Source organism: Pseudophryne corroboree, chromosome 10, assembly GCF_028390025.1.
Source record: "Pseudophryne corroboree isolate aPseCor3 chromosome 10, aPseCor3.hap2, whole genome shotgun sequence".
Lineage (NCBI taxonomy): Eukaryota > Metazoa > Chordata > Amphibia > Anura > Myobatrachidae > Pseudophryne > Pseudophryne corroboree.
The window spans coordinates 55,987,962-56,015,160 of NC_086453.1; the positions used below are offsets into that span (position 1 = coordinate 55,987,962).

Sequence of the window (27,199 nt, forward strand, 5' to 3'; positions counted from 1 at the left end):
CACGCCAGTGGCGTGGTCCGTCTCATGGGACCGCGACCGGAACGCGATTTACCGGTGGGTCCCGCCTGGGGGACCCTCTTACCTCCTCCCTGATGTGCAGCCACGTGTTCCTGGAGAGCGTCAGCGGTGGTGTGCCTGTGGACCGGTGCGCCTCCGCTGCAAGTACCCGGGAACCGGCCATGGGAGTATGCAGCGCTCTAGGGGAGGTGATGGAGCCGCAGCACAGGGATGCAGTCAATTTACCTCCAATCAAAATCCCAACGGTCGAAATCCCGACAGCAATTGACCGACGGTCAAAATCCCAACAAGGTCAAAATCCCGACATGGACAAAATACCGACATTTAAAATACCGACAAGGTCAAAATACCGACATGTAAAATGCCAACAGGTCAAAATGCCGACATGAGTTTTTCATTATTTTTTCATTGAAACCGACTTGTTCATACTTTACCATCTCAGTGGACCTGGAGGGAGAATATAATAGTGTACAGAGGGCAGCAAGGAACCGTGCCCGAAGCATGCGAGGGGACGCGGTACACTTATATGGTGTCCATGTCGACCTATGTTGACATACAAAAAAAAAAAAATGAAACCGCATGTCGGTATTTTGACCTGTCGGCATTTTACACATCTGTATTTTGACCTTGTCTGTATTTTAAATGTCGGTATTTTGTCCATGTCGGGATTTTGACCTTGTCGGGATTTTGACCGTCGGTCAATTGCTGTCGGGATTTCGACCGTCGGGATTTTGATTGGAGGTATTTCTACCGATCCCGCAGCACAGCATGTCATAATGACATAGAAAGTGTTGCGGCCCTTGAAGTCTTCTAAAAAGCTCTTTTCAGGGCTGCCTAGCGCAGCTCCCCTGTTAAGTGACCTGCTTTGCAGGCACCAACTTACAAACTGAGCTCCAGTGTCCGGAGGTGGGGTTATAGAGGAGGCGGTGCAATGCATCCTGGGAACAGTCAAAGCTTTAGCCTGTTGGTGCCTCTGGATCAAGATCCAACTCTACGCCCCAATGTAATCCCTGTGGAACACAGTGTACCCCGCTGCAGAAATGAGGTTTGCATTAACAGTTGTCGGTCATCAGCTTCCTTCTCACCATCATTGGACAACATATCTTGGTTTGAGGCACCACAGGCACTTTCTGTATAGTCCCAACTAACATGCCTGTGCATATGTCAAAGGTCAGATTAGATCATACAAAACCAGAACACGTTGTATGCTGAATAGGAATAAGCTACAAAAACACAACCTTAAGCAACTAACTTTCCCTATTACTTCTACATACAGATCTATGTACGCAGTACGGACTATGACCGGACTCTGATGAGTGCCCAAGCCAACCTGGCAGGATTTTACCCACCTAACGGAACGCAGCTCTGGAATCCAGATATTCCGTGGCAACCCATCCCAGTGCACACAGTGCCAGTATCCCAAGACAGGGTTGGATACAACATCTCTATACTATATTGTGTCAATATGTCTGCTTCTGTAGTGTTTTTTAGGCCCAGGATTAGGCCATGTTTATCTTTCACACTAGTCTGATACTACAAGTCCTCAAAGCTGGCATGACATATTGTGACTTGTAGTTCCACACCAACTACAGATCATACTTACTGCATACCTCCCAACTGTCCCGATTTTCGTGGGACAGACCTGTTTTTTGGGGACTGTCCTGCTGTCCCACCCACGGGCCTTAGTGTCCCGCGGTGGGGGTAGGGGGGGCAGTTGGGAGGCTCTGTCTCTCGCTGCCCTGCTTAGCAGAGCAGCGGTGAATAGACGCTGTGAGCATGCGCACAGCGTCTATTCATTGGAGTCAGAGGGAGAGGGGGCATGCCAGCGGCTCACAGAGCGCTGGGCATGCCCCCTTAGTGATGATAACGGGGCGTGGCTCACAATTGCAGGTCCTCGTCGAAGCCACGCCCCATTTCTTAGGCCACACCCCTTTTTCAGGAGCGCTCGCGGCTTCGCCACGCATGTGTTCCTCTTTAGAAAAATCAAAAGTTGGCTGCTCTCTCCGGGAGAGAGCAGCCAGGTCGGATCAGCTGGGGAAGGGTAGTGACGAGCAGAGGGGGCGGAGTAGAGGTGGGGTGGGGGTGTGGCTAAGGTGTCGCGTCATTTAAGCCCCGCCCGCTGTATAATGCCGCTATTACCGGCATTATACTGCAGGAGGCGTGGCTATGATTACGCGATTCAACTCACTAAGTGGGCGGCCGGGCAGGGGGAACCCCTGAAATCAGGAGACTTGCCTGCTTTTCCGGGGGGCCGGGAGGGTCACCCGATTTTCCGGGAGAGTAGGCAAGTATGCTACAGATGATGTTTAGGGCAAGATTCAGAGCTGATCGCAGATGTACTAAAATTAGCAATCCACAATCAGATTCTCTAACATGCGGGGGGGACCCAGCACCAGGCTAATCCGCCCCGCATGTCAGGCCCTGTGTTCCCCTCCCGCACAGGTGCAAAATCTTTGCATGGCGGTGATGCTTTCACACCCGCTGAATAGCTCCCTGCCTGCTCAGCCTGTTTTACCCCCCCCCATGTTTTCGGTCACAGCAACTGCGTGTGATGTCACCCAGCTGCCGCGGCCCGCCCCAACCGTTGCAGCGATCGCTTCTAAATTAGGCCCTTAACCCTGTTCATGCCTCTAATGTATTATTTGCCTGTTCAATGAATCACAAGCAGCACTGTATGTGGTTTTGATATGACATGACCATGGGGGAAATTTACTAGGGTCTGATTTAGCAAAATTGCCAGTTTGACATTAGTTTTGTTGCAGGATTTAAATTGCCTATTTTTTGTAAAAAAAAGAAAAATCACTTTGGTTTGCTTCTATAAAACGATCATTTTTTTCTGAGGTGAAATATTGGTACTTTTGTACATCTGGCGAAATATCTGCGCTTTTCAAAATCAGAACATATTACATTACATGTGCGCTCACAAGGGAGGCTAGCAGGCAAGATTCAGCATCAAAAACTAATGTGCTGAAATCGCTGTTAGGGGATTTTAGCACTAGTGCATGGTCTTAAACTGCATTCTCTTCAGAACGCAGTATAAGTCATGTCAGGAGGTGGTGACGGGCGTCGACGCTGCATTTTGTGGGTGTCTATGCACTGTTTGGGAGGCATGGTCCAGACAATGCAGGTGTGTATTTGCAGCCGCTGCGAACCAAAAAATGGCGGCCCTCCGTCTGCCTTTACAGCTAGATCCAATTTATAATTTAGCAAAACTGCAACTGGCTAGAATCACATGCTCAGAGCCGCCCAGAACAGGGCAAGGCTGCCCAGCATGCAAATGGCCGCCAGTGATGCAATCGCAGATAAATTGAAAATGGCTCCAACCCGCCCCCGTAACGCTACGTCGGAACCCTGCAAGCTTGGCTGCTGCGCTCGCATCATAACGGATCCTGCTTGTGCACACTGGGCTGAATATTGGCACAATGTGATTGCATTACTGATGCTATGCTAGCTGAATAGGGCCCAATGTTGGAATTGAAAGTTCTTAATCTCATGATGAGCCACATGTTGCCTACCTTACTTCCTTGTAGGCATTTATTATAGCCACTGCCAGGGCCGGTTCCGGGGCTTCTGGTGCCCCGGGCGCCATTAGGGGGCGTGGCTTCACACAGGGGACGTGGTCAGTTACGCTCCCTGTACTGTTGTAGGATGTGCGGTGCGCGATGACGTCATCGCACACCGCACAGCTAAGGTCCTCTCCACGAAGGTAAACTAGACGCTAAGCGTCTAGTTTCCTTCGTGGAGAGGACCTTTGCTGTGCGGTGTGCGATGACATCAACGCGCACCGCACATCATTACAGTGAAGGTCCTCTCCAGGAAGGGAAATTAGACGCGCCCAGAAAATCACACACGCCCAGAAAACGGACAGTTTCCGCCCAGAAACACCCACTTCCTGAAAAATCCTCGTTATGCCGTGAGTAAAATACCTAACTTTTGTGTAAAATAACTAACCGCATGCGCTCTGCGAACCTTGCGCATGCGCAGTAAGCGACTAATCGCAATATAGCGAAAATCGGCAACGAGCGAACAACTCGGAATGACCACCCTTGTGTTTAGAATTTTGAGGGGAAAAAATTAATTTATTCCAGTTTGGAATAAGGCTGTAACGTAACAAAATGTGGAAAAAGTGAAGCGCTGTGAATACTTTCCGGATGCACTTGTATATGCACTTGGGCAAATTTCCTGCTAAACTAAAGCTGATTTTGCCCTGTGCACCGTTATGTACTTCTATTCTTTCCATGTGTTTTATCCCCAAGCGTGGGATAGTAGAGGGACAGTGCCACACTACTCCACGATACTGGTAGTATAAACATTTGGCACTTTTGCTTGGTTACCATAAAAATCTTGTTTTGCATTATTAGTAATATCTATCTATTGTTTGCTGTCTAGCTTCTGAAATTCCCTTCCAAAGACTGCCCCCAGTATGACGAGCTAATCAGGAAGACCACCCAGATGCCAGATTATCAGAACCGGGTGAACAGCTGGAAGGTGACGCATCTGACGCAATATCACATTATGTTATAATCAGATACAGGGTTAATGACCTTTTTTTAACATCTCCAAATGTGTACATTGTTATGTCAGTTATACGTTCTTCCCATATCATTCCAAGCAGTGTCGGACTGGCAGGGCCGTCTCTAGGCATGTTCGAATAGAGTGGCCGCGCAGGGCGCCACCCTTAATGGGCGCCGCGCGCTGGCGCTGCCATATTCGAACCTGGTGCCGGCCCTGTGCAGCAGAACGCTTATGTGCCAGTACGCGCTGAGCCGCGACGGTGTCTAACATCAGACGCCGACGCCGTGCAGCGCGCATAGTGCACACAACCGCTATGGAGGCTGCCCGCCCGCCCGCACCCGGACCCGAACTCGCACCCGCAGACAGCAGCACTCCTCCCCCTCCCAGCGCCGCAGGTATTGGGGGGGGGGGGGGGGGGGGCATTTATCTGCACTGTGGGGGCATGGCACTGTAAGGTCATATCTGCACTGTGGGGGCATTTATCTGGCACTGTTGGGGGCATATCTGCACTGTGGGGGCATTTATCTGCACTGTGGGGGCATGGCACTGTGGGGTCATATCTGCACTGTGGGGGCATTTATCTGGCACTGTTGGGGGCATATCTGCACTGTGGGGCATGGCACTGTGGGGGCATTTATCTGCACTGTGGGGGCATGGCACTGTGGGGTCATATCTGCACTGTGGGGGCATTTATCTGGCACTGGGGGCATATCTGCACTGTGGGGGCATTTATCTGCACTGTGGGGGCATGGCACTGTGGGGTCATATCTGCACTGTGGGGGCATTTATCTGGCACTGTTGGGAGCATATCTGCACTGTGGGGGCATTTATCTGCACTGTGGGGTCATATCTGCACTGTGGGGGCATGGCACTGTGGGGGGAATTTATCTGGCACTATTGGGGGCATATCTGCACTGTGGGGGCATGGCACTGTGGGGTCATATCTGCACTGTGGGGTCATATCTGCACTGTGGGGGCATTTATCTGACACTGTTGGGGGCATATCTGCACTGTGGGGGCATTTATCTGGCACTGTTGGGGGCATATCTGCACTGTGGGGGCATGGCACTGTGTGGGGTCTTATCTGCACTGTGGGGGCATGGCACTGTGGGGTCATATCTGCACTGTGGGGGCATTTATCTGGCACTGTTGGGGGCATATCTGCACTGTGGGGTCATATCTGCACTGTGGGGGCATTTATCTGGCACTGTTGGGGGCATGGCACTGTGTGGGGTCATAACTGCACTGTGGGGTCATATCTGCACTCTGGGGGCATTTATCTGGCACTGTGGGGGCATTTGTCTGGCGCTGTGGGAGCATTTATGTATCTGGCACTGTGGGGGCATTTATGTATCTGGCACTGTGGGGGCATATATGCACTGTGTGGGCATTTATCTGGCACTGTGGGGGCATATCTGCACTGTGGGGGCATTTATGTATCTGGCACTGTGGGGGCATTTATGTATCTGGCACTGTGGGAGCATTTATGTATCTGGCACTGTGGGAGCCTTTCTGGAACTGTAGGGGCATATCTGGCACTGTGGGGGCATTTATCTGGCACTGTGGGGGCATTTATGTATGTGGCACTGTGGGGGCATTTATGTATGTGGCACTGTGGGGGGCATTTATGTATGTGGCACTGTGGGGGGCATTTATGTATGTGGCACTGTGGGGGGCATTTATGTATGTGGCACTGTGGGGGCATTTCTGTATCTGGAACTGTGGGGGCATTTATGTATCTGGCACTGTGGGGTCATATCTGCACTATGTGGGCATTTATCTGGCACTGTGGGGCATATCTGCACTGTGGGGGCATTTATGTATCTGGCACTGTGGGGGCATTTATGTATCTGGCACTGTGGGGGTATTTATGTATCTGGCACTGTGGGGGTATTTCTGTATCTGGCACTGTGGGGGCATTTCTGTATCTGGAACTGTGGGGGCATTTCTGTATCTGGAACTGTGGGGGCATTTCTGTATCTGGAACTGTGGGGGCATTTATGTATCTGGCATTGTGGGGGCATATCTGCACTGTGGGGGCATTTATGTATCTGGCACTGTAGGGACATTTATGTATCTGGCACTGTATGGGCATATCTGGCACTGTGGGGGCATTTATGTATCTGGCACTGTGGGGGCATTTATGGATGTGGCACTGTGGGGGCATTTATGGATGTGGCACTGTGGGGGCATTTATGGATGTGGCACTGTGGGGGCATTTATGGATGTGGCACTGTGGGGGCATTTCTGTATCTGGAACTGTGGGGGCATTTATGTATCTGGCACTGTGGGGGTATTTATGTATCTGGCACTGTGGGGTCATATCTGCACTGTGTGGGCATTTATCTGGCACTGTGGGGGCATATCTGCACTGTGGGGGCATTTATGTATCTGGCACTGTGGGGGCATTTATGTATCTGGCACTGTGGGGGCATATCTGGCACTGTGGGGGCATTTATGTATCTGGCACTGTGGGGGCATTTATGTATCTGGCACTGTGGGGGCATTTCTGTATCTGGAACTGTGGGGGCATTTATGTATCTGGCACTGTGGGGGCATTTATGTATCTGGCACTGTGGGGTCATATCTGCACTGTGTGGGCATTTATCTGGCACTGTGGGGGCATATCTGCACTGTGGGGGCATTTATGTATCTGGCACTGTGGGGGCATTTATGTATCTGGCACTGTGGGGGCATATCTGGCACTGTGGGGGCATTTATGTATCTGGCACTGTGGGGGCATTTATGTATCTGGCACTGTGGGGGCATTTATGTATCTGGAACTGTGGGGGCATTTATGTATCTGGAACTGTGGGGGCATTTATGTATCTGGAACTGTGGGGGCATTTATGTATCTGGCATTGTGGCGGCATTTCTGGCACTGTGGGGGCATTTCTGTATCTGGCACTGTGGGGGCATTTATGTATCTGGAACTGTGGGGGAATTTATGTATCTGGAACTGTGGGGGCATTTATGTATCTGGAACTGTGGGGGCATTTATGTATCTGGCATTGTGGCGGCATTTCTGGCACTGTGGGGGCATTTCTGTATCTGGCACTGTGGGGGCATTTCTGTATCTGGCACTGTGGGGACATATCTGGCACTGTGTGGCCATTTATGTATATGGCACTGCTGGGGGGCATGTCATGTGTTGATGGCACTGCTGGGGGGCATATCATGTATCATGTATATCTGGCACTGTTGGGGGCATGGCACTGTGTGGGGTCATATCTGCACTCTGGGGGCATTTATCTGGCACTGTGGGGGTATTTATCTGGCACTGTGGGGGCATTTATGTTTCTGGCACTGTGGGGGCATGTATCTGGCACTGTAGGGTCATATCTGCACTGTGTGGGCATTTATCTGGCACTGTGGGGGAATATCTGCACTGTGGGGGCATTTCTGTATCTGGCACTGTGGGGGCATTTCTGTATCTGGCACTGTGGGGGCATATCTGGCACTGTGTGGCCATTTATGTATATGGCACTGCTGGGGAGCATGTCACGTGTTGATGGCACTGCTGGGGGCATATCATATAGTATTCCCGCTAGGCGTCTGTGGCTAGGCAATGTGTCTAACGTGCTCTGCCTGGCGCAAAGTGTCTAACGTGCTCTGCCTGGCGCAAAGTGTCTAACGTGCTCTGCCTGGCGCAAAGTGTCTAACGTGCTCTGCCTGGCGCAAAGAGTCTAACGTGCTCTGCCTGGCGCAAAGTGTCTAACGTGCTCTGCCTGGCGCAAAGTGTATAGGAGGTTCTACCTGATGCAATGTGTATTAACTGCACTACTGTGTGGTGTAATGCGAATTGCCACTATTATGTGGCCACGCACCTTCCCCACGAAGCAACGCTCCTAAATTTTTGCTGCGCGCCTTCGCGCGCACTGTCCATTCTTTACCATGTAGGTAGATGAGCAGAAAGCATTACATTATGTACATCATTTTGACCTCCTAACTTAAAAATGTGCCCTCCCTGTGATCAGCACCCTGCCCTAAAAAGTGAACACTATCATGTGTAGCTGGCACTGCTGGGGGGGCATATTTTGTGTAGCTGGCACTGCTGGGGGGCATGTCATGTGTAGCTGGCACTGCTGGGAGGCATGTCATGTGTAGCTGGCACTGCTGGGGGGCATTTATCTGGCACTGTTGGGGGCATATCTGCACTGTGGGGTCATATCTGCACTGTGGGGGCATTTATCTGGCACTGTTGGGGGCATGGCACTGTGTGGGGTCATATCTGCACTGTGGGGTCATATCTGCACTCTGGGGGCATTTATCTGGCACTGTGGGGGCATTTATCTGGCACTGTAGGGGCATTTATGTATCTGGCACTGTGGGGGCATTTATGTATCTGGCACTGTGTGGGCATTTATCTGGCACTGTGTGGGCATTTATCTGGCACTGTGGGGGCATTATGTATCTGGCACTGTGGGGACATTTATGTATCTGGCACTGTGGGGGCATTTATGTATGTGGCACTGTGGGGGCATTTATGTATCTGGCACTGTGGGGTCATATCTGCACTGTGGGGGCATTTATCTGGCACTGTGGGGGCATATCTGCACTGTGGGGGCATTTATGTATCTGGCACTGTGGGGGCATATCTGGCACTGTAGGGGCATATCTGGCACTGTGGGGGCATTTATGTATCTGGCACTGTGGGGGCATTTATGTATGTGGCACTGTGGGGGCATTTATGGATGTGGCACTGTGGGGGCATTTATGGATGTGGCACTGTGGGGGCATTTATGGATGTGGCACTGTGGGGGCATTTATGGATGTGGCACTGTGGGGGCATTTATGTATGTGGCACTGTGGGGGCATTTATGTATCTGGCACTGTGGGGACATTTATGTATCTGGCACTGTGGGGGCATATCTGGCACTGTGGGGGCATTTATGTATCTGGTACTGTGGGGGCATTTATGTATCTGGCACTGTGGGGGCATTTATGTATGTGGCACTGTGGGGGCATTTATGTATGTGGCAATGTGGGGTCATATCTGCACTGTGGGGGCATTTATCTGGCACTGTGGGGGCATATCTGCACTGTGGGGGCATTTATGTATCTGGCACTGTGGGGGCATATTTGGCACTGTAGGGGCATATCTGGCACTGTGGGGGCATTTATCTGGCACTGTGGGGGCATTTATGGATGTGGCACTGTGGGGGCATTTATGGATGTGGCACTGTGGGGGCATTTATGTATGTGGCACTGTGGGGGCATTTATGTATGTGGCACTGTGGGGGCATTTATGTATCTGGCACTGTGGGGTCATATCTGCACTGTGGGGGCATTTATGTATCTGGCACTGTGGGGGCATATCTGGCACTGTAGGGGCATATCTGGCACTGTGGGGGCATTTATCTGGCACTGTGGGGGCATTTATGTATCTGGCACTGTGGGGGCATTTATGTATGTGGCACTGTGGGGGCATTTATGTATGTGGGACTGTGGGGGCATTTATGGATGTGGCACTGTGGGGGCATTTATGTATGTGGCACTGTGGGGGCATTTATGTATGTGGCACTGTGGGGGCATTTATGTATCTGGCACTGTGGGGGCATTTATGTATCTGGCACTGTGGGGACATTTATGTATCTGGCACTGTGGGGGCATATCTGGCACTGTGGGGGCATTTATGTATCTGGTACTGTGGGGGCATTTATGTATCTGGCACTGTGGGGGCATTTATGTATGTGGCACTGTGGGGGCATTTATGTATGTGGCAATGTGGGGTCATATCTGCACTGTGGGGGCATTTATCTGGCACTGTGGGGGCATATCTGCACTGTGGGGGCATTTATGTATCTGGCACTGTGGGGGCATATTTGGCACTGTAGGGGCATATCTGGCACTGTAGGGGCATTTATCTGGCACTGTGGGGGCATTTATGGATGTGGCACTGTGGGGGCATTTATGGATGTGGCACTGTGGGGGCATTTATGGATGTGGCACTGTGGGGGCATTTATGGATGTGGCACTGTGGGGGCATTTATGGATGTGGCACTGTGGGGGCATTTATGTATGTGGCACTGTGGGGGCATTTATGTATCTGGAACTGTGGGGGCATTTATGTATCTGGCACTGTGGGGGCATTTATGTATCTGGCACTGTGGGGTCATATCTGCACTGTGTGGGCATTTATCTGGCACTGTGGGGGCATATCTGCACTGTGGGGGCATTTATGTATCTGGCACTGTGGGGGCATTTATGTATCTGGCACTGTGGGGTCATTTATGTATCTGGCACTGTGGGGGCATTTATGTATCTGGCACTGTGGGGGCATTTATGTATCTGGAACTGTGGGGGCATTTATGTATCTGGCACTGTGGGGTCATATCTGCACTGTGGGGGGCATTTATCTGGCACTGTGGGGGCATATCTGCACTGTGGGGGCATTTATGTATCTGGCACTGTAGGGGCATATCTGGCACTGTAGGGGCATATCTGGCACTGTGGGGGCATTTATCTGGCACTGTGTGGGCATTTATCTGGCACTGTGGGGGCATTTATGTATGTGGCACTGTAGGGGCATTTATGTCTGTGGCACTGTAGGGGCATTTATGTCTGTGGGACTGTGGGGGCATTTATGGATGTGGCACTGTGGGGACATTTATGGATGTGGCACTGTGGGGGCATTTATGGATGTGGCACTGTGGGGGCATTTATGGATGTGGCACTGTGGGGGCATTTATGTATCTGGCACTGTCGGGACATTTATGTATCTGGCACTGTGGGGGCATTTATGTATCTGGCACTGTGGGGGCATTTATGGATGTGGCACTGTGGGGGCATTTATGGATGTGGCACTGTGGGGGCATTTATGGATGTGGCACTGTGGGGGCATTTATGGATGTGGCACTGTGGGGGCATTTCTGTATCTGGAACTGTGGGGGCATTTATGTATCTGGCACTGTGGGGGCATTTATGTATCTGGCACTGTGGGGTCATATCTGCACTGTGTGGGCATTTATCTGGCACTGTGGGGGCATATCTGCACTGTGGGAGCATTTATGTATCTGGCACTGTGGGGGCATTTATGTATCTGGCACTGTGGGGGCATATCTGGCACTGTGGGGGCATTTATGTATCTGGCACTGTGGGGGCATTTATGTATCTGGCACTGTGGGGGCATTTATGTATCTGGAACTGTGGGGGCATTTATGTATCTGGAACTGTGGGGGCATTTATGTATCTGGCACTGTGGGGTCATTTATCTGGCACTGTGGGGGCATATCTGCACTGTGGGGGCATTTCTGTATCTGGCACTGTGGGGGCATATCTGGCACTGTAGGGGCATATCTGGCACTGTGGGGGCATTTATCTGGCACTGTGGGGGCATTTATGGATGTGGCACTGTTGGGGCATTTATGGATGTGGCACTGTGGGGGCATTTATGGATGTGGCACTGTGGGGGCATTTATGGATGTGGCACTGTGGGGGCATTTATGTATCTGGCACTGTGGGGGCATTTATGTATCTGGCACTGTGGGGACATTTATGTATCTGGCACTGTGGGGGCATATCTGGCACTGTGGGGGCATTTATGTATCTGGCACTGTGGGGGCATTTATGTATGTGGCACTGTGGGCATTTATGTATGTGGCACTGTGGGGGCATTTATGTATCTGGCACTGTGGGGTCATATCTGCACTGTGGGGGCATTTATCTGGCACTGTGGGGGCATATCTGCACTGTGGGGGCATTTATGTATCTGGCACTGTGGGAGCATATCTGGCACTGTGGGGGCATTTATGTATCTGGCACTGTGGGGGCATTTATGGATGTGGCACTGTGGGGGCATTTATGGATGTGGCACTGTGGGGGCATTTATGGATGTGGCACTGTGGGGGCATTTATGGATGTGGCACTGTGGGGGCATTTATGTATGTGGCACTGTGGGGGCATTTATGTATCTGGAACTGTGGGGGCATTTATGTATCTGGCACTGTGGGGGCATTTATGTATCTGGCACTGTGGGGTCATATCTGCACTGTGTGGGCATTTATCTGGCACTGTGGGGGCATATCTGCACTGTGGGGGCATTTATGTATCTGGCACTGTGGGGGCATTTATGTATCTGGCACTGTGGGGGCATATCTGGCACTGTGGGGGCATTTATGTATCTGGCACTGTGGGGGCATTTATGTATCTGGCACTGTGGGGGCATTTATGTATCTGGCACTGTGGGGGCATTTATGTATCTGGAACTGTGGGGGCATTTATGTATCTGGCATTGTGGCGGCATTTCTGGCACTGTGGGGGCATTTCTTTATCTGGCACTGTGGGGGCATTTCTGTATCTGGCACTGTGGGGACATATCTGGCACTGTGTGGCTATTTATGTATATGGCACTGCTGGGGAGCATGTCATGTGTTGATGGCACTGCTGGGGGCATATCATGTAGTGTTCCCGCTAGGCGTCTGTGGCTAGGCAATGTGTCTAACGTGCTCTGCCTGGCGCAAAGTGTATAGGAGGTTCTACCTGGTGCAATGTGTATTAACTGCACTACTGTGTGGTGTAATGCGAAATTGCCACTATTATGTGGCCACGCACCTTCCCCACGAAGCAACGCTCCTAAATTTTTGCTTCGCGCGCAATGTCCATGCTTTACCATGTAGGTAGATGAGCACCAAGCATTACATTATGTACATAATTTTGACCTCCTAACTTAAAAATGTGCCCTCCCTGTGATCAGCACCCTGCCCTAAAAAGTGAACACTATCATGTGTAGCTGGCACTGCTGGGGGGCATATTTTGTGTAGCTGGCACTGCTGGGGGGCATGTCATGTGTAGCTGGCACTGCTGGGAGGCATGTCATGTGTAGCTGGCACTGCTGGGGGGCATGTCATGTGTAGCTGGCACTGCTGGGGGGCATGTCATGTGTAGCTGGCACTGCTGGGGGGCATGTCATGTGTAGCTGGCACTAATGGGGGGGCATGTCGTGTAGCTGGCACTGATGGTGGGCATGTCATGTGTAGCTGGCACTGATGGTGGGAATGTTATGTGTAGCTGGCACTGCTGGGGGGCATGTCATGTGTAGTTGGCACGGCTGGGGGGCATGTTATGTGTAGCTGGCACTGCAGCGGGGCATGTCATGTCTATCTGGCACTGCACTACTGTAGACATTATGTGTAGCTGGCACTATACTGAAGACATTTTGTGTATCTGACACTATACTGGAGACGGGGGTCATTCCGAGTTGGTCGCTCTGTATTTTTTTCTCGCAACGGAGCGATTAGTCGCTAATGCGCATGCGCAATGTCCGCAGTGCGACTGCGCCAAGTAAATTTGCTATGCCGTTAGGTATTTTACTCACGGCATTACAAGGTTTTTTCTTCGTTCTGGTGATCGTAATGTGATTGACAGGAAGTGGGTGTTTCTGGGCGGAAACAGGCCGTTTTATGGGTGTGTGCGAAAAAACGCTACAGTTTCTGGGAAAAACGCGGGAGTGCCTGGAGAAACGGAGGAGTGTCTGGTCGAACGCTGGGTGCGTTTGTGACGTCAAACCAGGAACGACAAGCACTGAACTGATCGCAGATGCCGAGTAAGTGTGGAGCTACTCAGAAACTGCTAAGAAGTGTCTATTCGCTATTTTGCTAATCTTTCGTTCGCAATTTTGATAAGCTAAGATTCACTCCCAGTAGGCGGCGGCTTAGCGTGTGCAATGCTGCTAAAAGCAGCTTGCGAGCGAACAACTCGGAATGACCCCCATTGTGTGTAAGGAACACTACTGTGGCTGTTATGTGTAGGCTGCTAATTGTGTGCGTAGAGGGGGTGTGAAAATAGATTTATTTATAGTCTAACAATATGAAGCTGAAGCCACGCCCACTTTCCCTGGGACGCACGCGCCGCTTGGCCAGCCACCACAGAGGTTTGGCTAACCATTAAAGAGTACATTTTCTGTGCCCAATGGTAAATATATAATAAACCATATTCTTGTGAAGTATAATGTAACATATGTATAATGCATAATTCAAGTGCACCTGGACAAAGTCTGGAACCTGATCCCTAGAGGAGGAGGAGGGCCCACAGGAAGTGGGGCCTACCGGTGGTTTCCCCTGTTCCCCTGTGGGCCAATTCGACCCTGATTCCAAGGCTTAAAGGGGAACTATGACCAGTATATAAAGGTCCAGAGATATCTTCTTGACCCTTCCCCAATTTTTGTTGATGCCAACCTCTATGGCCCCTTCCACCAGCATATATTATACGCAATTTGTCTAAAATCAACCGAGAAATTAGTTAAGAAATGAAAGTGAACAATTATATTTGCTGTGAGGCACATAGGGGGTCATTCCGAGTTGTTCGCTCGCAAGCTGCTTTTAGCAGCTTTGCACACGCTAAGCCGCCGCCTACTGGGAGTGAATCTTAGCTTATCAAAATTGCTAACGAAAGATTAGCAGAATTGCGAATAGACACTTCTTAGCAGTTTCTGAGTAGCTCCAGACTTACTCGGCATCTGTGATCAGTTCAGTCAGTTTCGTTCCTGGTTTGACGTCACAAACACTCCCAGCGTTCGGACAGACACTCCTCCGTTTCTCCAGCCACTCCCGCGTTTTTCCCAGAAACTGTAGCGTTTTTTCGCACACACCCATAAAACGGCCAGTTTCCGCCCAGAAACACCCACTTCCTGTCAATCACATTCCGATCACCAGAACGAAGAAAAAACCTTGTAATGCCGTGAGTAAAATACCTAACTGCATAGCAAATTTACTTGGCGCAGTCGCACTGCGGACATTGCGCATGCGCATTAGCGACTAATCGCTCCGTTGCATGAAAAAAATAACGAGCAAACAACTCGGAATGACCCCCATAGAGAGGTCATAGGAACAATGAGATAACATGAAGAAACATGGGTCAGATTGCAGCTCTGTCACATTTGTTGAAGGTCTATGGGGGAGATTTATCAAAGCTTGGAGAGAGATAACGTACCAACCAACCAACTCCTGTCATTTTCAAACACAAAATGACAGTGAGAAGCTGATTGGTTAGTACTTTCTCTCCAAGGTTTGACAATAAAATGTCGGTAATTGTGGCAACATATTACTTCAATTTATACTGAAACCAACTGAAAAATCACTCTAACAGGGTCAACCCGCAAGACAAATAATCTGTATGTGGTATAGGGTGAAACCCTGAACGGTCCGGACTCAGGAATTCTAGACCAGCTCCCTGCAGCGATCTCTGCCGCTCTGTCTCCCTGCTCCGTTTGCTGTGTGACAGCCGTCACAGACATAGGGATGCACACAGAGAGCTCCACAGCAACCGGTCACTGCAGGGAGCCGGTCCGGTTTGGTATTCCGGCCAGGCTGTACCCAGTCCCTCTGCCCTAGTGCAGCAGCTGTGCGTCAGAAGGAGGCTGTAATGTCTCCCTGCACCATCTGCTGTGTGACAGCTGTCATATACATGGGAACATGCACAGAGAGCTCCACAGCAACCGGTCACTGCAGGGAGCCGGTCCGGTTTGGTATTCCGGCCGTGCTGTACCCAGTCCCTCTGCCCTAGTGCAGCAGCTGTGCGTCAGAAGGAGGCTGTAATGTCTCCCTGCACCATCTGCTGTGTGACAGCTGTCATATACATGGGAACATGCACAGAGAGCTCCACAGCAACCGGTCACTGCAGGGAGCCGGTCCGGTTTGGTATTCCGGCCGTGCTGTACCCAGTCCCTCTGCCCTAGTGCAGCAGCTGTGCGTCAGAAGGAGGCTGTAATGTCTCCCTGCACCATCTGCTGTGTGACAGCTGTCATATACATGGGAACATGCACAGAGAGCTCCACAGCAACCGGTCACTGCAGGGAACCGGTCTGGTCTTGCGTTCCGGAGTCCGGCCAGTCCTGATTTCACCCAATCACCCTATGTACTGACCCCCACTCCCTCAACAAATCCCTCTCCTGCTCCACACTGGTGTCTCTGTCTGTCTCTCTATATATATTTACTATTCCCTAACTTGTTTGATACTCTCTTTATAACCTGCTTTGTATCAGGACTTTACTGAGCGCATAGCAAACTACACAGGCTACAGTGCAGAACGCATCATCCCTCACCAGGTGTGGAAAGTTTACGACACCCTTTTCTGTCAGGTGAGTAGGGTGAGGGGTGGATGAAAATGGGTTGCAGTAGTTGTGTGTTGTCCGAATGGCAAGAGTGACCTATTGTGCCAGACTTTGAGTAGACTCATTTTTAGAGGCGTTCTGTCATGAACCTGTATGACCATTAATGAAGGCTAAGCACACCTACAGTAAATAGGAGGACGCCTCTGTGTGCAGATAGTCAGCCTGGATACACGTGTACAGTGCTCTCCCTTCCACAGTCACATTTATTCCACAGTGCATCAATCACACACAAATCAAGGGTATTAAAACAAAATTATTTTAAGAATAGTTTTGTCCAAGAGCATTGGGGTAAAACACAGTGTGGGGGATGCTTCAAACCTTCTAAAGAGTGGAGATGTTGCCCATAGCAACCAACTGTGGTGGCTTTAGAGGTGGGTCTGCAGCACAGTTCAAAATTCAAATAGGGGAGCCGCACCAACTGCCACTCCAAACGCTGCCAAACATCACGGCCAGGACTCACTGGCAGTTGGTGTGGCTCCATTTGAATTTTGGACTGTGCTACAGCCACACCTCTTGAGCCACCACTGGTGACAACCAATCAGCTTCTAGGTAGCATTTATCAAGTTAATTCAATAAAATGATAGCTAAAAGCTGGTTGGATAATATGGGCAATTTCTCCATTCATGTTTCATCCGTCTCCCCATATATTTTGGCCTGATCCATAGTTGTATGTTAATGCATTCGCAGCTGTGGTCCAGTATACAGATACTGTGTGACAATATCCAAATGCCTCAGCCGCAGGAATTTGTATTGAGACTTCCAAAGGCGACTTCGCAAATCCAAGCAAGTGCCTACAAATACGCAGCATCAGTTGCAGATCTCAACTCTGTGTTCGCGCCAGTGCTCATCTATAACGGGTGCACGCAGCACCCATTTTCTCACCTATCCAGCGGTGCTACGGCAACCCTGCAAAATCACCGGAAATGGCATGGCTGCCATCTTCCCAGAGTTTTGCATTTGTGCAGTAGAGGGAAAAACGCAGAGAAAATGGCCACCGTTCCATTTTCCTGGAGTCTTGTACATGCACAGTAGTCTACTAGTGCCCGGGTGCCGGTGAGAAAGACGAGGGGGCCTTAGTTGGAGACTGCACACGGCATTCCCCTCTCTTAATATGCTCCAAAAATATGCATTTGTGCAGCCATTCCCCATTACGTCCCTCCTTGCCAATCAATTTGCTAATAAAGCTGGTCTCCAGCCACTGTCGCTAATGTATTGCTGCATATGCGCAGTGTGATTGTGTCATAATACGCATTCGACTGATAATCACTTAGCTACATTGTATTGCGTACATCTCTTATTCAGGCCCTCAAACACCAGCAAGTCACCCGCACTTTACAACAGGTACGTGCTTTGCAGGAAAATTGCCTGCTCTGTTGGGGGGTAAGGTCTTACCCTAATACTGGCATAAGCTATACAGTCTACAAGACTAGGCAACTACTGTATACAGAGGAGAGCCTGCCACTCTGCTATTCTACTGTAATAATCCACATATCCTGCTCTGTCTCCCTTACATGTAATAATTAGTGGGATGTAGTTATGCTGCCGGCAGCCGGAATCCCGACCACTGACAATGGCACCAGCCGGAATCCCGGCTAACAGAAGCTATTCCCCCTCGTGGGTGTCCACGACACCAATAGAGTGGGAATAGAGGCTGTGGCGAGCGCGGCGAGCCCACAAGGGGCTTTGTTGTGCTTGTCCGTTTGCCGCATTCTAGCGTCCGGGATTCCGGTGTCAGTATGCTGACCGCCGGGATTCCAGACGCCGACATCCCAACCCATATTAGTTACTATTAGGCCTTTTATGTTGTTCAGTTATAACGTTGTGTAAATCTGTCCTGGCTGCAGAGCTCGCACAACCTGAGCCTACCTGCCTGGGCTACACCAGACGTGCTGAGAACTTTGCAAGAGATGACCGCTTTCAGCATCGAAACTCATATGGGACGCTACAGGCCTAAAGAGAAGGCCCGGCTGACCGGAGGTGGGTGTCCTTATCTCAGCTATCCTCCAACATAACCACGCTTTATTTATACCTGATCTCTTAGTAGCCAATAAAGACACACAGATTCAGTAATGCACTGGTTCCCAACCTCTACCCTCAAGTTATTACAGCAGGTCATGTTTTGATAGTTCAAGTCCAGAAAAGGAGATTTATGGTAGACTTACCATAGTTAAATCTCTTTCTGCGAGGTACACTGGTTTCCGCAGGGAATAACATCGGGGTGTAGAGTTGGATCTTGATCCGAGGCACCAACAGGCTAAAGCTTTGACTGTTCCCAGGATGCATTGCACTAATTCTATAGCCCCACCTCCAGGCACTGGAGCTCAGTTTTGTTAACCAGTCCAATGCAGTAGCAGGTAAAAGAGACGGTAGATGTTAGTCACATAGACCTACATTCTCACGACAGGAGTAGGGACTAGCGGCTAATGCCATATAAACCCAAAGAAGCTAAGTGTGTCAGCGTGGGTGCCCTGTGGAATCCAGTGTACCTCGCAGAAAAAGATTTAACTATGGTAAGTCTACCATAAATCTCCTTTTCTGCAGCGGGGTACACTGGTATTCCACAGGGAATAACATTGGGGATGTCCTAAAGCAGTTCCTCATGGCAGGGGACGCACTGTAGTGGATACAAGAACCCGGCGTCCAAAGGAAGCATCCTGGGAGGTGGAAGTATCAAAGGCATAGAACCTAAGGAAAGTGTTCACTGAGGACCACGTAGCCGCCTTGCACAATTGTTCAGCGGATGCGCCACGGCGCAGCTGCCCAAGATGGTCCAACAGACCGAGTAGAATGGGCTTTGATAGCAGCAGCAGGAGCTGGGAGTCCAGCCTGCGCATAGGCTTGTGCAATCACCATTGTAATCCATCTGGCCTAGGTTTACTTATTTGCAGGCCAGCCACGTTTGTGAAAACCAAAAAGCACAAAAAGGGTATCTGACCTCCTGATAGAGGCAGTCCTCGCCACATAAATGTGGAGAGCCCGTACCACATCCAAAGACTGCTCTTTGGAAGACAAACCAGAGGAGATAAAATCCGGAAACCACAATCTCTTGGTTAGGATGGAAAGATGACACCACCTTAGGGAGATAACCGAGGTGAGTTCTAAGAACTGCCCGGTCACGGTGAAAAATCAGAGAGGGTGGACGACAGGACAAAGTGCCTAAGTCCGACACCCTCCTAGCAGAGGCAATAGCCAACAGAAAAACGACCTTAAGCGTAAGGCATTTAAGGTCCATAGACTCAAGAGGTTCAAATGGAGACTCTTGTAGGGCATTCAAAACAAACTACAAATCCCACGGAGCCACAGGATGGACATAGGGAGGTTGAAACCATAAAACACCCTGAGTAAAAGTATGAACATCAGGAAGAGACGCAATTTTCCTCTGAAACCACACCGACAAGGCAGAAATATGAACCTTGAGGGAGGCCAGACGAAGGCCTAAGTCCAGGCCTTGTTGCAGAGAAGCCAAAAGTCTGGAAGTTTTGAAAGTATATACATCATACTTCCTACCAGCACACCAGGTGAAGTAAGAATTCCAGACCCTATGATAAATCAATGCAGAAGGGCTTTCAACATAGTTTGAATAACCGCCTCTGAGATTCCCTTGGTTCTAAGGAGTGAAGCTTCAAGAGCCGCGCCGTCAAAGCCAGTCTGGCCAGATCCGGATAGACACAAGGGCCCTGAACGAGGAGGTCTGGGTGTTGAGGAAGTAGAAGAGGACGCTCTATCAAGAGACCCTGCAGTTCTGAGAACCAATGCTGTCTGGGAGATGCTGGAGCGATCAGAAGTAGTATTCCTCTTTCTTGCTTGAACTTCCGCAGTACCCTGGGCAGGAGTGACACTGGAGGGAACATGTATGGCAGCCAAAAATTCCATGGAATTGCCAATGTGTCCGCGAACACTGCTTGAGGATCCCTTGTCCTTGATCCGAAGACCGGAACCATGTGATTGTGTCGAGACGCCATCAGGTCTACATCTGGTAGGCCCCACTTGTCCACTAGGAGTTGAAAGACTTCCGGATGAAGACTCCACTCTCCGGCGTGAACGTCCTGACGACTGAGGAAGTCCGCTTCCCAGTTGAGGACTCAGGGAATGAACACTGCCGATATCGCTGGCAGATGGCGTTCCGCCCAACGGAGAATTTTTGACACTTCCATCATTGCCATGCAGCTCTGAGTGCCGCCTTGATGATTTATGTATGCCACCATGGTGGCGTTGTTTGATTGTACTTGAACAGGCCTGTTCTGTACTAGAGGCAGGGCCAGTGTCAACGCATTGAACACTGCCCACAATTCCAGAATGTTTATCGGGAGGAGAGATTCCTCCCTGGTCCACCGACCCTGTAGAGAGTGTTGCTCCAACACTGAGCCCCAACCCCACAGACTGGCATCTGTCGTTAGGAGGACTCAGTTAGAAATCCAGAAGGGACGGCCCCTGCTCAACTGTTGGACCTGTAGCCACCAGCTCAGTGACAGACAAACCTCCGGAGTCAAGGACATAATTTGAGACCTGATCCGATGAGGCAGGCCGTCCAACTTGGAAAGGATTAACCTCTGCAGAGGGTGAGAATGAATTTGAGCGTAATCTACCATGTCGAAAGCCGACACCATGAGGCCTAGTACTTACATCGCCGAGTGTATCGACACTCTTGGGTGAGAGAGGAAGTATCTGATCCTGTCCTGAAGCTTCAGGACTTTCTCTGGAGACAAAAACAATCTCTGGTTTTGTGTGTCCAACAGTGCACCCAGGTGCACCGTGCTCCGAGCAGGGACCAGTGAGGACTTCTTCCAGTTGATGAGCCACCCGTGGGCTTGTAGGAATTGGACCGTCAGTTCCAGATGATGGAGGAGAACCTCTTGGGAGTTCTCCAGGATCAGCAAGTCGTCCAGATACGGCAGGATCCTGATTCCCTGACGGCGAAGAAGGGCCGTCATTACAGCCATGACCTTGGTGAAGATCCGAGGGGCAGTGGTCAATCCAATATGCAAGGCCTGGAATTGATAATGTAGGTTGCCATTGCCAATAGCAAACCGCAGATATTGCTGATGTGAGATGGCAATAGGTATGTGTAGGTAAGCATCCTGTATTTCCAGGGATACCATATAGTCTTTGGGTTCAATGGCCAGCACAATAGAGCGCAGAGTTTTCATACAGAATTTGGATAATCTCACAAATTTGTTCAAAGATCTGAGGTTGAGTAGGACCCATTTGGTTTCGGAACTAGAAACAGGGTCGATTAGTAACCCCTGCCTCTCTGAGACAAAGTTACAGGCACTACCACTCCTGTGTCCAGGAGGGATCGTACAACCAAGTTTAGAGCTTGCACTTTTAACGGATCCGAAGGGATAACCGTCATGCAAAACTAGCAATGGGGACGTCTCTTGAAAGAGATTGCATACCCGTGAGAGACAACTTACTGCACCCAGGCATCCGAAGTGGTCCTTAACCAGGCCTGGGCGAACTGCAGAAGTCGGCCTCCCACCCTGGGGTCCCCCACGGGGAGGCCTGCCCCGTCATGCAGCAGGCTTGTCTTGTTTGGAAGCAGGCTGACGGGCGGCCCAAGATTGTTTAGATTTGGGATTAGTGGTCTTGGAAGCACGAGCCTGTCTCGGGTATGCCTGACCTTTTCCTTTCCCTGAAGGTCGAAAGGAACGGAAAGTAGTACTTTTAGCCTTCGGAGCAGAAGGATTGGTACTTGGGAAAAACGCAGTCTTGACAGTCACCAAGTCAGTCACAATCTTGTTCAGATTATCCCCGAATAATATGTCTCCCTTAAAAGGGAGCACCTCCAAGGTCTTTAAGGAGTCCAGGTCCACCTTCCAGGACCTCAGCCACAGAATCCAGCGAGCCAGGATAGACGTAGTAGACGCTTTGTACGCCATTACGCCTGCATCAGAGTTCTCTTCCTGAATATAGTAGTAGGCTGTGGTAATATAGGACAGATATTGTCTGGCAGTGTCAGAAAAATCCTAAGGCAGCTCATCCTCAATTGCCTGAACCCATGCTTCAATTCCTTTCGCAGCCCAGGAGGCTGCCATAGTGGGTCTATGTACCGCGCCAGTAAGAGAGTAAATAGACTTCAGGCATCCCTCCACACACTTATCCGTCGGTTCCTTCAGTGAGGTGACAGTGGTGACAGGCAGAGTAGAGGACACCACGAGACGGGCGACATGAGAGTCCACCGGCGGTGGAGTTTCCCACTTGTTACTCAACTCCGCAGGGATAGGATAACGAACTAGCATCTTTTTAGACAGGGAAAACTTCTTTCTTGGAGACGACCAGGATTCCTGACATATGTCAATTAAAAGGTCAGAATGTGGTAAAACTACTTTAGTAACCTTCTGACGTTTGAACTTGTCAGGCATCTTAGAAGTAGCAGTAGTGGGCTTGATCTCATCATCAATCTGGAGAATCAGCTTGATAGCCTCCGCTAGTTCAGGAACATCAACCTGTGTTGGAGAATCCTCATCAGAAGCAACTGTATCAGTGTCTGATGGATCAGTATATTCCCCATCCTCATCGGAAGAATTATCCAACATATTAGTGGATTGTGAGGAAGAAATGGCCCGTTTAGATGACACCTTGGCCCCAGATGGGCGTGGGGTAGACTTTTGTCTAACCAAGGATTGATTTCATTGTTGTAATTGGGTAGACAGCGTATCCGGCCAGGGCGGATTAACTACAAGGACAAAATGTGGCTGTAATGGCACAGGAAGTCCCACAGGGGGCATAAGATGTGTTACAAGTGTAGTCAGCATACTTGAAAACGCTGCCCAAGGTGGGTCCTGATTGGCCACAGGTGCTGCAGGTGTACTAGGAGATATATGGCACCCAGCGCCTGAACCAGCAGTTAACACTTCCCCCACCGGTAAATCCGTGGTGACGGCACTGCAGGATGCAGAAGCGTCTGCGGATTTCCCGCCCTGTGTGGCAGACATTATAGGGAATGTAGCCTTAGAGCGTAACAGTACATTATAGCCAGACAAACACAATACCTGCAAATAACCCACTGTGTTATGTGACAGTAAATACAAAGCAAAAACAGAGGATTTAAGCGGTATGAGGTGACTGAAATCCACAGTAAAAATACAAAAAACAGTATATACTGTATAGCACTATATATATATATATATATATATGAGATCCTGGCGCACCTAGCCCCCCAGGTTACAGAATATAGTGATAGCAATTGTGATACAGGAGATGAAATCCACACAGCAGCTACAGGCACACTCAGTCACAGGTACAATGCAGAAGTTATTACATATAAACAATAAAACTGCACTGGACTAGTAAAACTACATATAAATATGTATGTATATAGATATAACAATGCACAGTAGATACTGGATGTATATCACAGAATACTTGTACTAAATATTCAAGTAGTAGTGCACTTGTTCTTAACTAACACTGTCTAAAATGACATGTAGAATACGTAAGTGCCTGTAAAATTACAGCGCTGATGAGGCAGGCGGCTTTACAGAGGAGACAGAGCCCAGCAGTCCCGGAGATCAGCCCAGCTAGTAGTGAACATGGCGCCAAAATCTCAGTCAGGGAGTTAGGGAGAGAGAAATGCAGCTCCAGGGCGGGAACACCAGCAGTAGATGGCGCCCGGAGCTGGGGGAGGGGCTACAGGTCAGCGCCTTATCCCCTCTGCTGGACTTCACCACCAGGTACTGTGGAGCCTATTGCAAACGGATTTTAGTAAATCCGACCTGTGCTCCCTGCCCTGGTGGATATAGTGGGGTCCCTGTGCAGTACAGTGTCCACGCCAGTGGTGTGGTCCGTCTCCTGGGACCGCCACCGGACCGCGATTTACCAGCCAGTCCCACCTGGGGGACCCTCTTACCTCCTCCCTGAAGTGCAGCCATGCGATCCAGGAGAGTGTCATCGGTGTGCCTGAAGTCCGGTGCGCTTCCGCTGCAAGTACCCGGGAACCAGGCCACGGGAGTATGCAGCGCTGCTGAGGGAGGTGATGGAGCCGCAGCACAGCATGTCAGAATGACATAAACAGTGCTGCGGTCCTTGAGGTCTTCTTTAAAAGCTCTTTTCAGGGCTGCCTAGCGCAGCCCCACCTGCTAGTGACCTGCACTGCAGGCACCAACTTACAAACTGAGCTCCAGTGCCTGGAGACGGGGAGAGTGCATCCTGGGAACAGTCAAAGCTTTAGCCTGTTGGTGCCTCGTATCAAGATCCAACTCTACACCCCGATGTTATTCCCTGTGGAATACCAGTGTACCCCGCTGCAGAAACTGTGATTCTTGAGTACCAGAGTTGATAACTCATGCGATAATACAGTGTTCAGCTATTTATTGAAATGTCTTTGGTTTAATATGCCTTCAAGTGCAAGACGTTTTCAAAGTTTGCTTTGCCACATGCGGTTCCCAACATCTAGATAACGCCAATTTCAGGGAATAGAGAGTGATCTAAAGCTGACACTTCTCATTTTACTTGACCAGTTTGTTCAATGTGAGCAAACACTGGGGGTAATTCAGACTGAGCGATCGCAGTCTGAAGCCCTTTGCGCACCCCGGGAGGCCCAGTGAGATGCTAACAGCATCTCAGGGCTGTGATTGTCTCTGCCTGATTGACAGGCAGAGGCGGTCACGGAGCGGGAGGGGGCGTGCCAATGGCGTTAGAACGCCATTGGCGGGGTGCGGTCTGGACAACGCAGGCATGTTTGGACCGTTGCGGGGGCGACTGGGATGTGGCAGGTAGCTAACTGCCAGAGCAGCTAGGCCGCGCAGGCAGGGAGCTACTCAGCGGGTGCAAAAACTTGCCGCCGTGCAATGCTTATGCACCCTTGCAAGGGGGTAGGGCCTGACATGCGGGGCGGACTATCCCTGTGCTGGGTGTCCCCCCGCATTTCAGAGTAACTGATCGTAGATGTGCTAAATTCATCTATTTATTTGTCTGTGGACTCCATTACGATCACTACATGCCAGTGTTTTCCAAGTCCAGTATTTGGGAACCCATAACAGTGCATGTTTTCCAGATCTCCTGGTAAGTGCACAGGTGTGTTCATTACTCGCTGAGAGAAAAAATTCACAGGTGGCGCTAATTATTTGACTTGTGATATTGGTGATATTGTGATATTGGTCACAATTCTGTTGGATAGGAGGGAAAGGGAAGTCAAACAAAGGGGCAAATGTATTAAGCCTGGAGAAGTGATAAGTGGAAAGTGATAACGCACCAGCCAATCATTATGGGTTTGAAAAATGACAGTTAGGACCTAATTGGCTGGTTTGTTATCACCTTCCACTTATCACTGCTTTATCACTTCTCCAGGTACATCTGCCCCAATGAGTGTTAAGTTACCTTTAGTGCGTCCACGCCAGTGAAGATCACTGCAATTTGGCCTCAGAGCGATTATCTTTGTAGCCCAGTGTCTACTGGTCGATCATCTCATTCTTTAAACAGCTCATAAGAAGCGACCTCCTGATCGACCATTGTAGGAGCGTTTGAAGCGGCTCATTGGCCCGGTAATTGCATACAGTACTGGTGTGTACCCAGCTTTAATCTGTATGTCTGGGATGTATACAGAAGTGGCATTTCCCAAATAATGAATACATTTACCACCACTGCATTCTACTGGAAGCAATGCTTGCTGCAATTTACTCTGTCAGCTGTTTATATTTACTGCAGTCAAATCATACCTCCCAGCATGACCCTCCCCAGGAGGGACAGAATGCTCTGCTCCTGGACTTCCTTCTTACTCAATGATTGCCATCACCTGTGCTGAAACACCTTTGTTATACAGTAACCTGTTCAACACAGGTGCCAGCAATCATAAATTCAGAGAAAAGTCCAGGAGCAGAGCATTGTGTCCCTCCTGGAGAGGGTCATGTTGGGAGGTATGGTCAAATACATGGAGACAGTTACGGTCAGTCCACAAATCACTGTGGTCGGGCGTGGTCAGCTCATGTACTTTATCCATGACCCTTCTATGTCACAGCAAAATACAATAACAAATACCTGAGTGGAATTATATTTGACCAATAAGCCTCATATATGAACAGTGGCTTCTGTCAGAGATCACATATTTACTTATGGAACAACATGCGCATTTCATTCTCTGGTTTAAATGAAAAGTTTGGAATTTTTTTAGAGAGATCCTCTGTGCTGAGACTCCAGATTAATCTATACTCTCATTTTTTCCCTTAGGGATTCTTGTGGGAGCTGTCATTCAGAACTTCACAGATGCCATTCGCAAAACGTCACCACTAAAAATGGTGATGTACTCAGCTGTAAGTGCCGTCAGGGCTTGCAATAAGACTATGCAGTGGCGGATCCAGGGGGGGGGGCACTCGGGCCCGTGCCCCCCCTGTCATTTGTGGCCTCCCCCAGTCTCCGTCCCCCCCGCGGCGTCGGCGCCGCACAGGGAGATGACGGGCGCCCGCTGAGATTGTGTTACCAGCGGGCGCCCGTCTCCCTGCACAGCGGTAGCCGGAGGGTTGGTTCTATATCGGAGGGGCTGAAGGGACCTTGTGATGTATTGAGGGGAGGAGCTACGTCACCAGGGGGAGGAGCTACGGGCGAACAGGGTACCCGAAAAGT

At 50.1% G+C, this 27,199-nt stretch overlaps 1 protein-coding gene across 3 annotated transcripts in view; it reads left to right on the forward strand.

Annotated features, from left to right (window-relative positions):
• The window catches only part of LOC134965976 (testicular acid phosphatase homolog), a 267,819-nt gene that overhangs the window by 187,445 nt on the left and 53,175 nt on the right, over nucleotides 1-27,199 (forward strand). For 2 of the 3 annotated variants that reach the window (XM_063942419.1, XM_063942420.1), the window contains 5 exons: nucleotides 1,295-1,447; nucleotides 4,408-4,506; nucleotides 16,514-16,609; nucleotides 18,487-18,619; nucleotides 26,807-26,889. In XM_063942419.1, the coding sequence (XP_063798489.1) occupies nucleotides 1,295-1,447; nucleotides 4,408-4,506; nucleotides 16,514-16,609; nucleotides 18,487-18,619; nucleotides 26,807-26,889 (564 nt within the window). The remainder of the gene's footprint in view (nucleotides 1-1,294; nucleotides 1,448-4,407; nucleotides 4,507-16,513; nucleotides 16,610-18,486; nucleotides 18,620-26,806; nucleotides 26,890-27,199) is intronic. The other variant, XM_063942421.1, reaches the window with a different exon arrangement.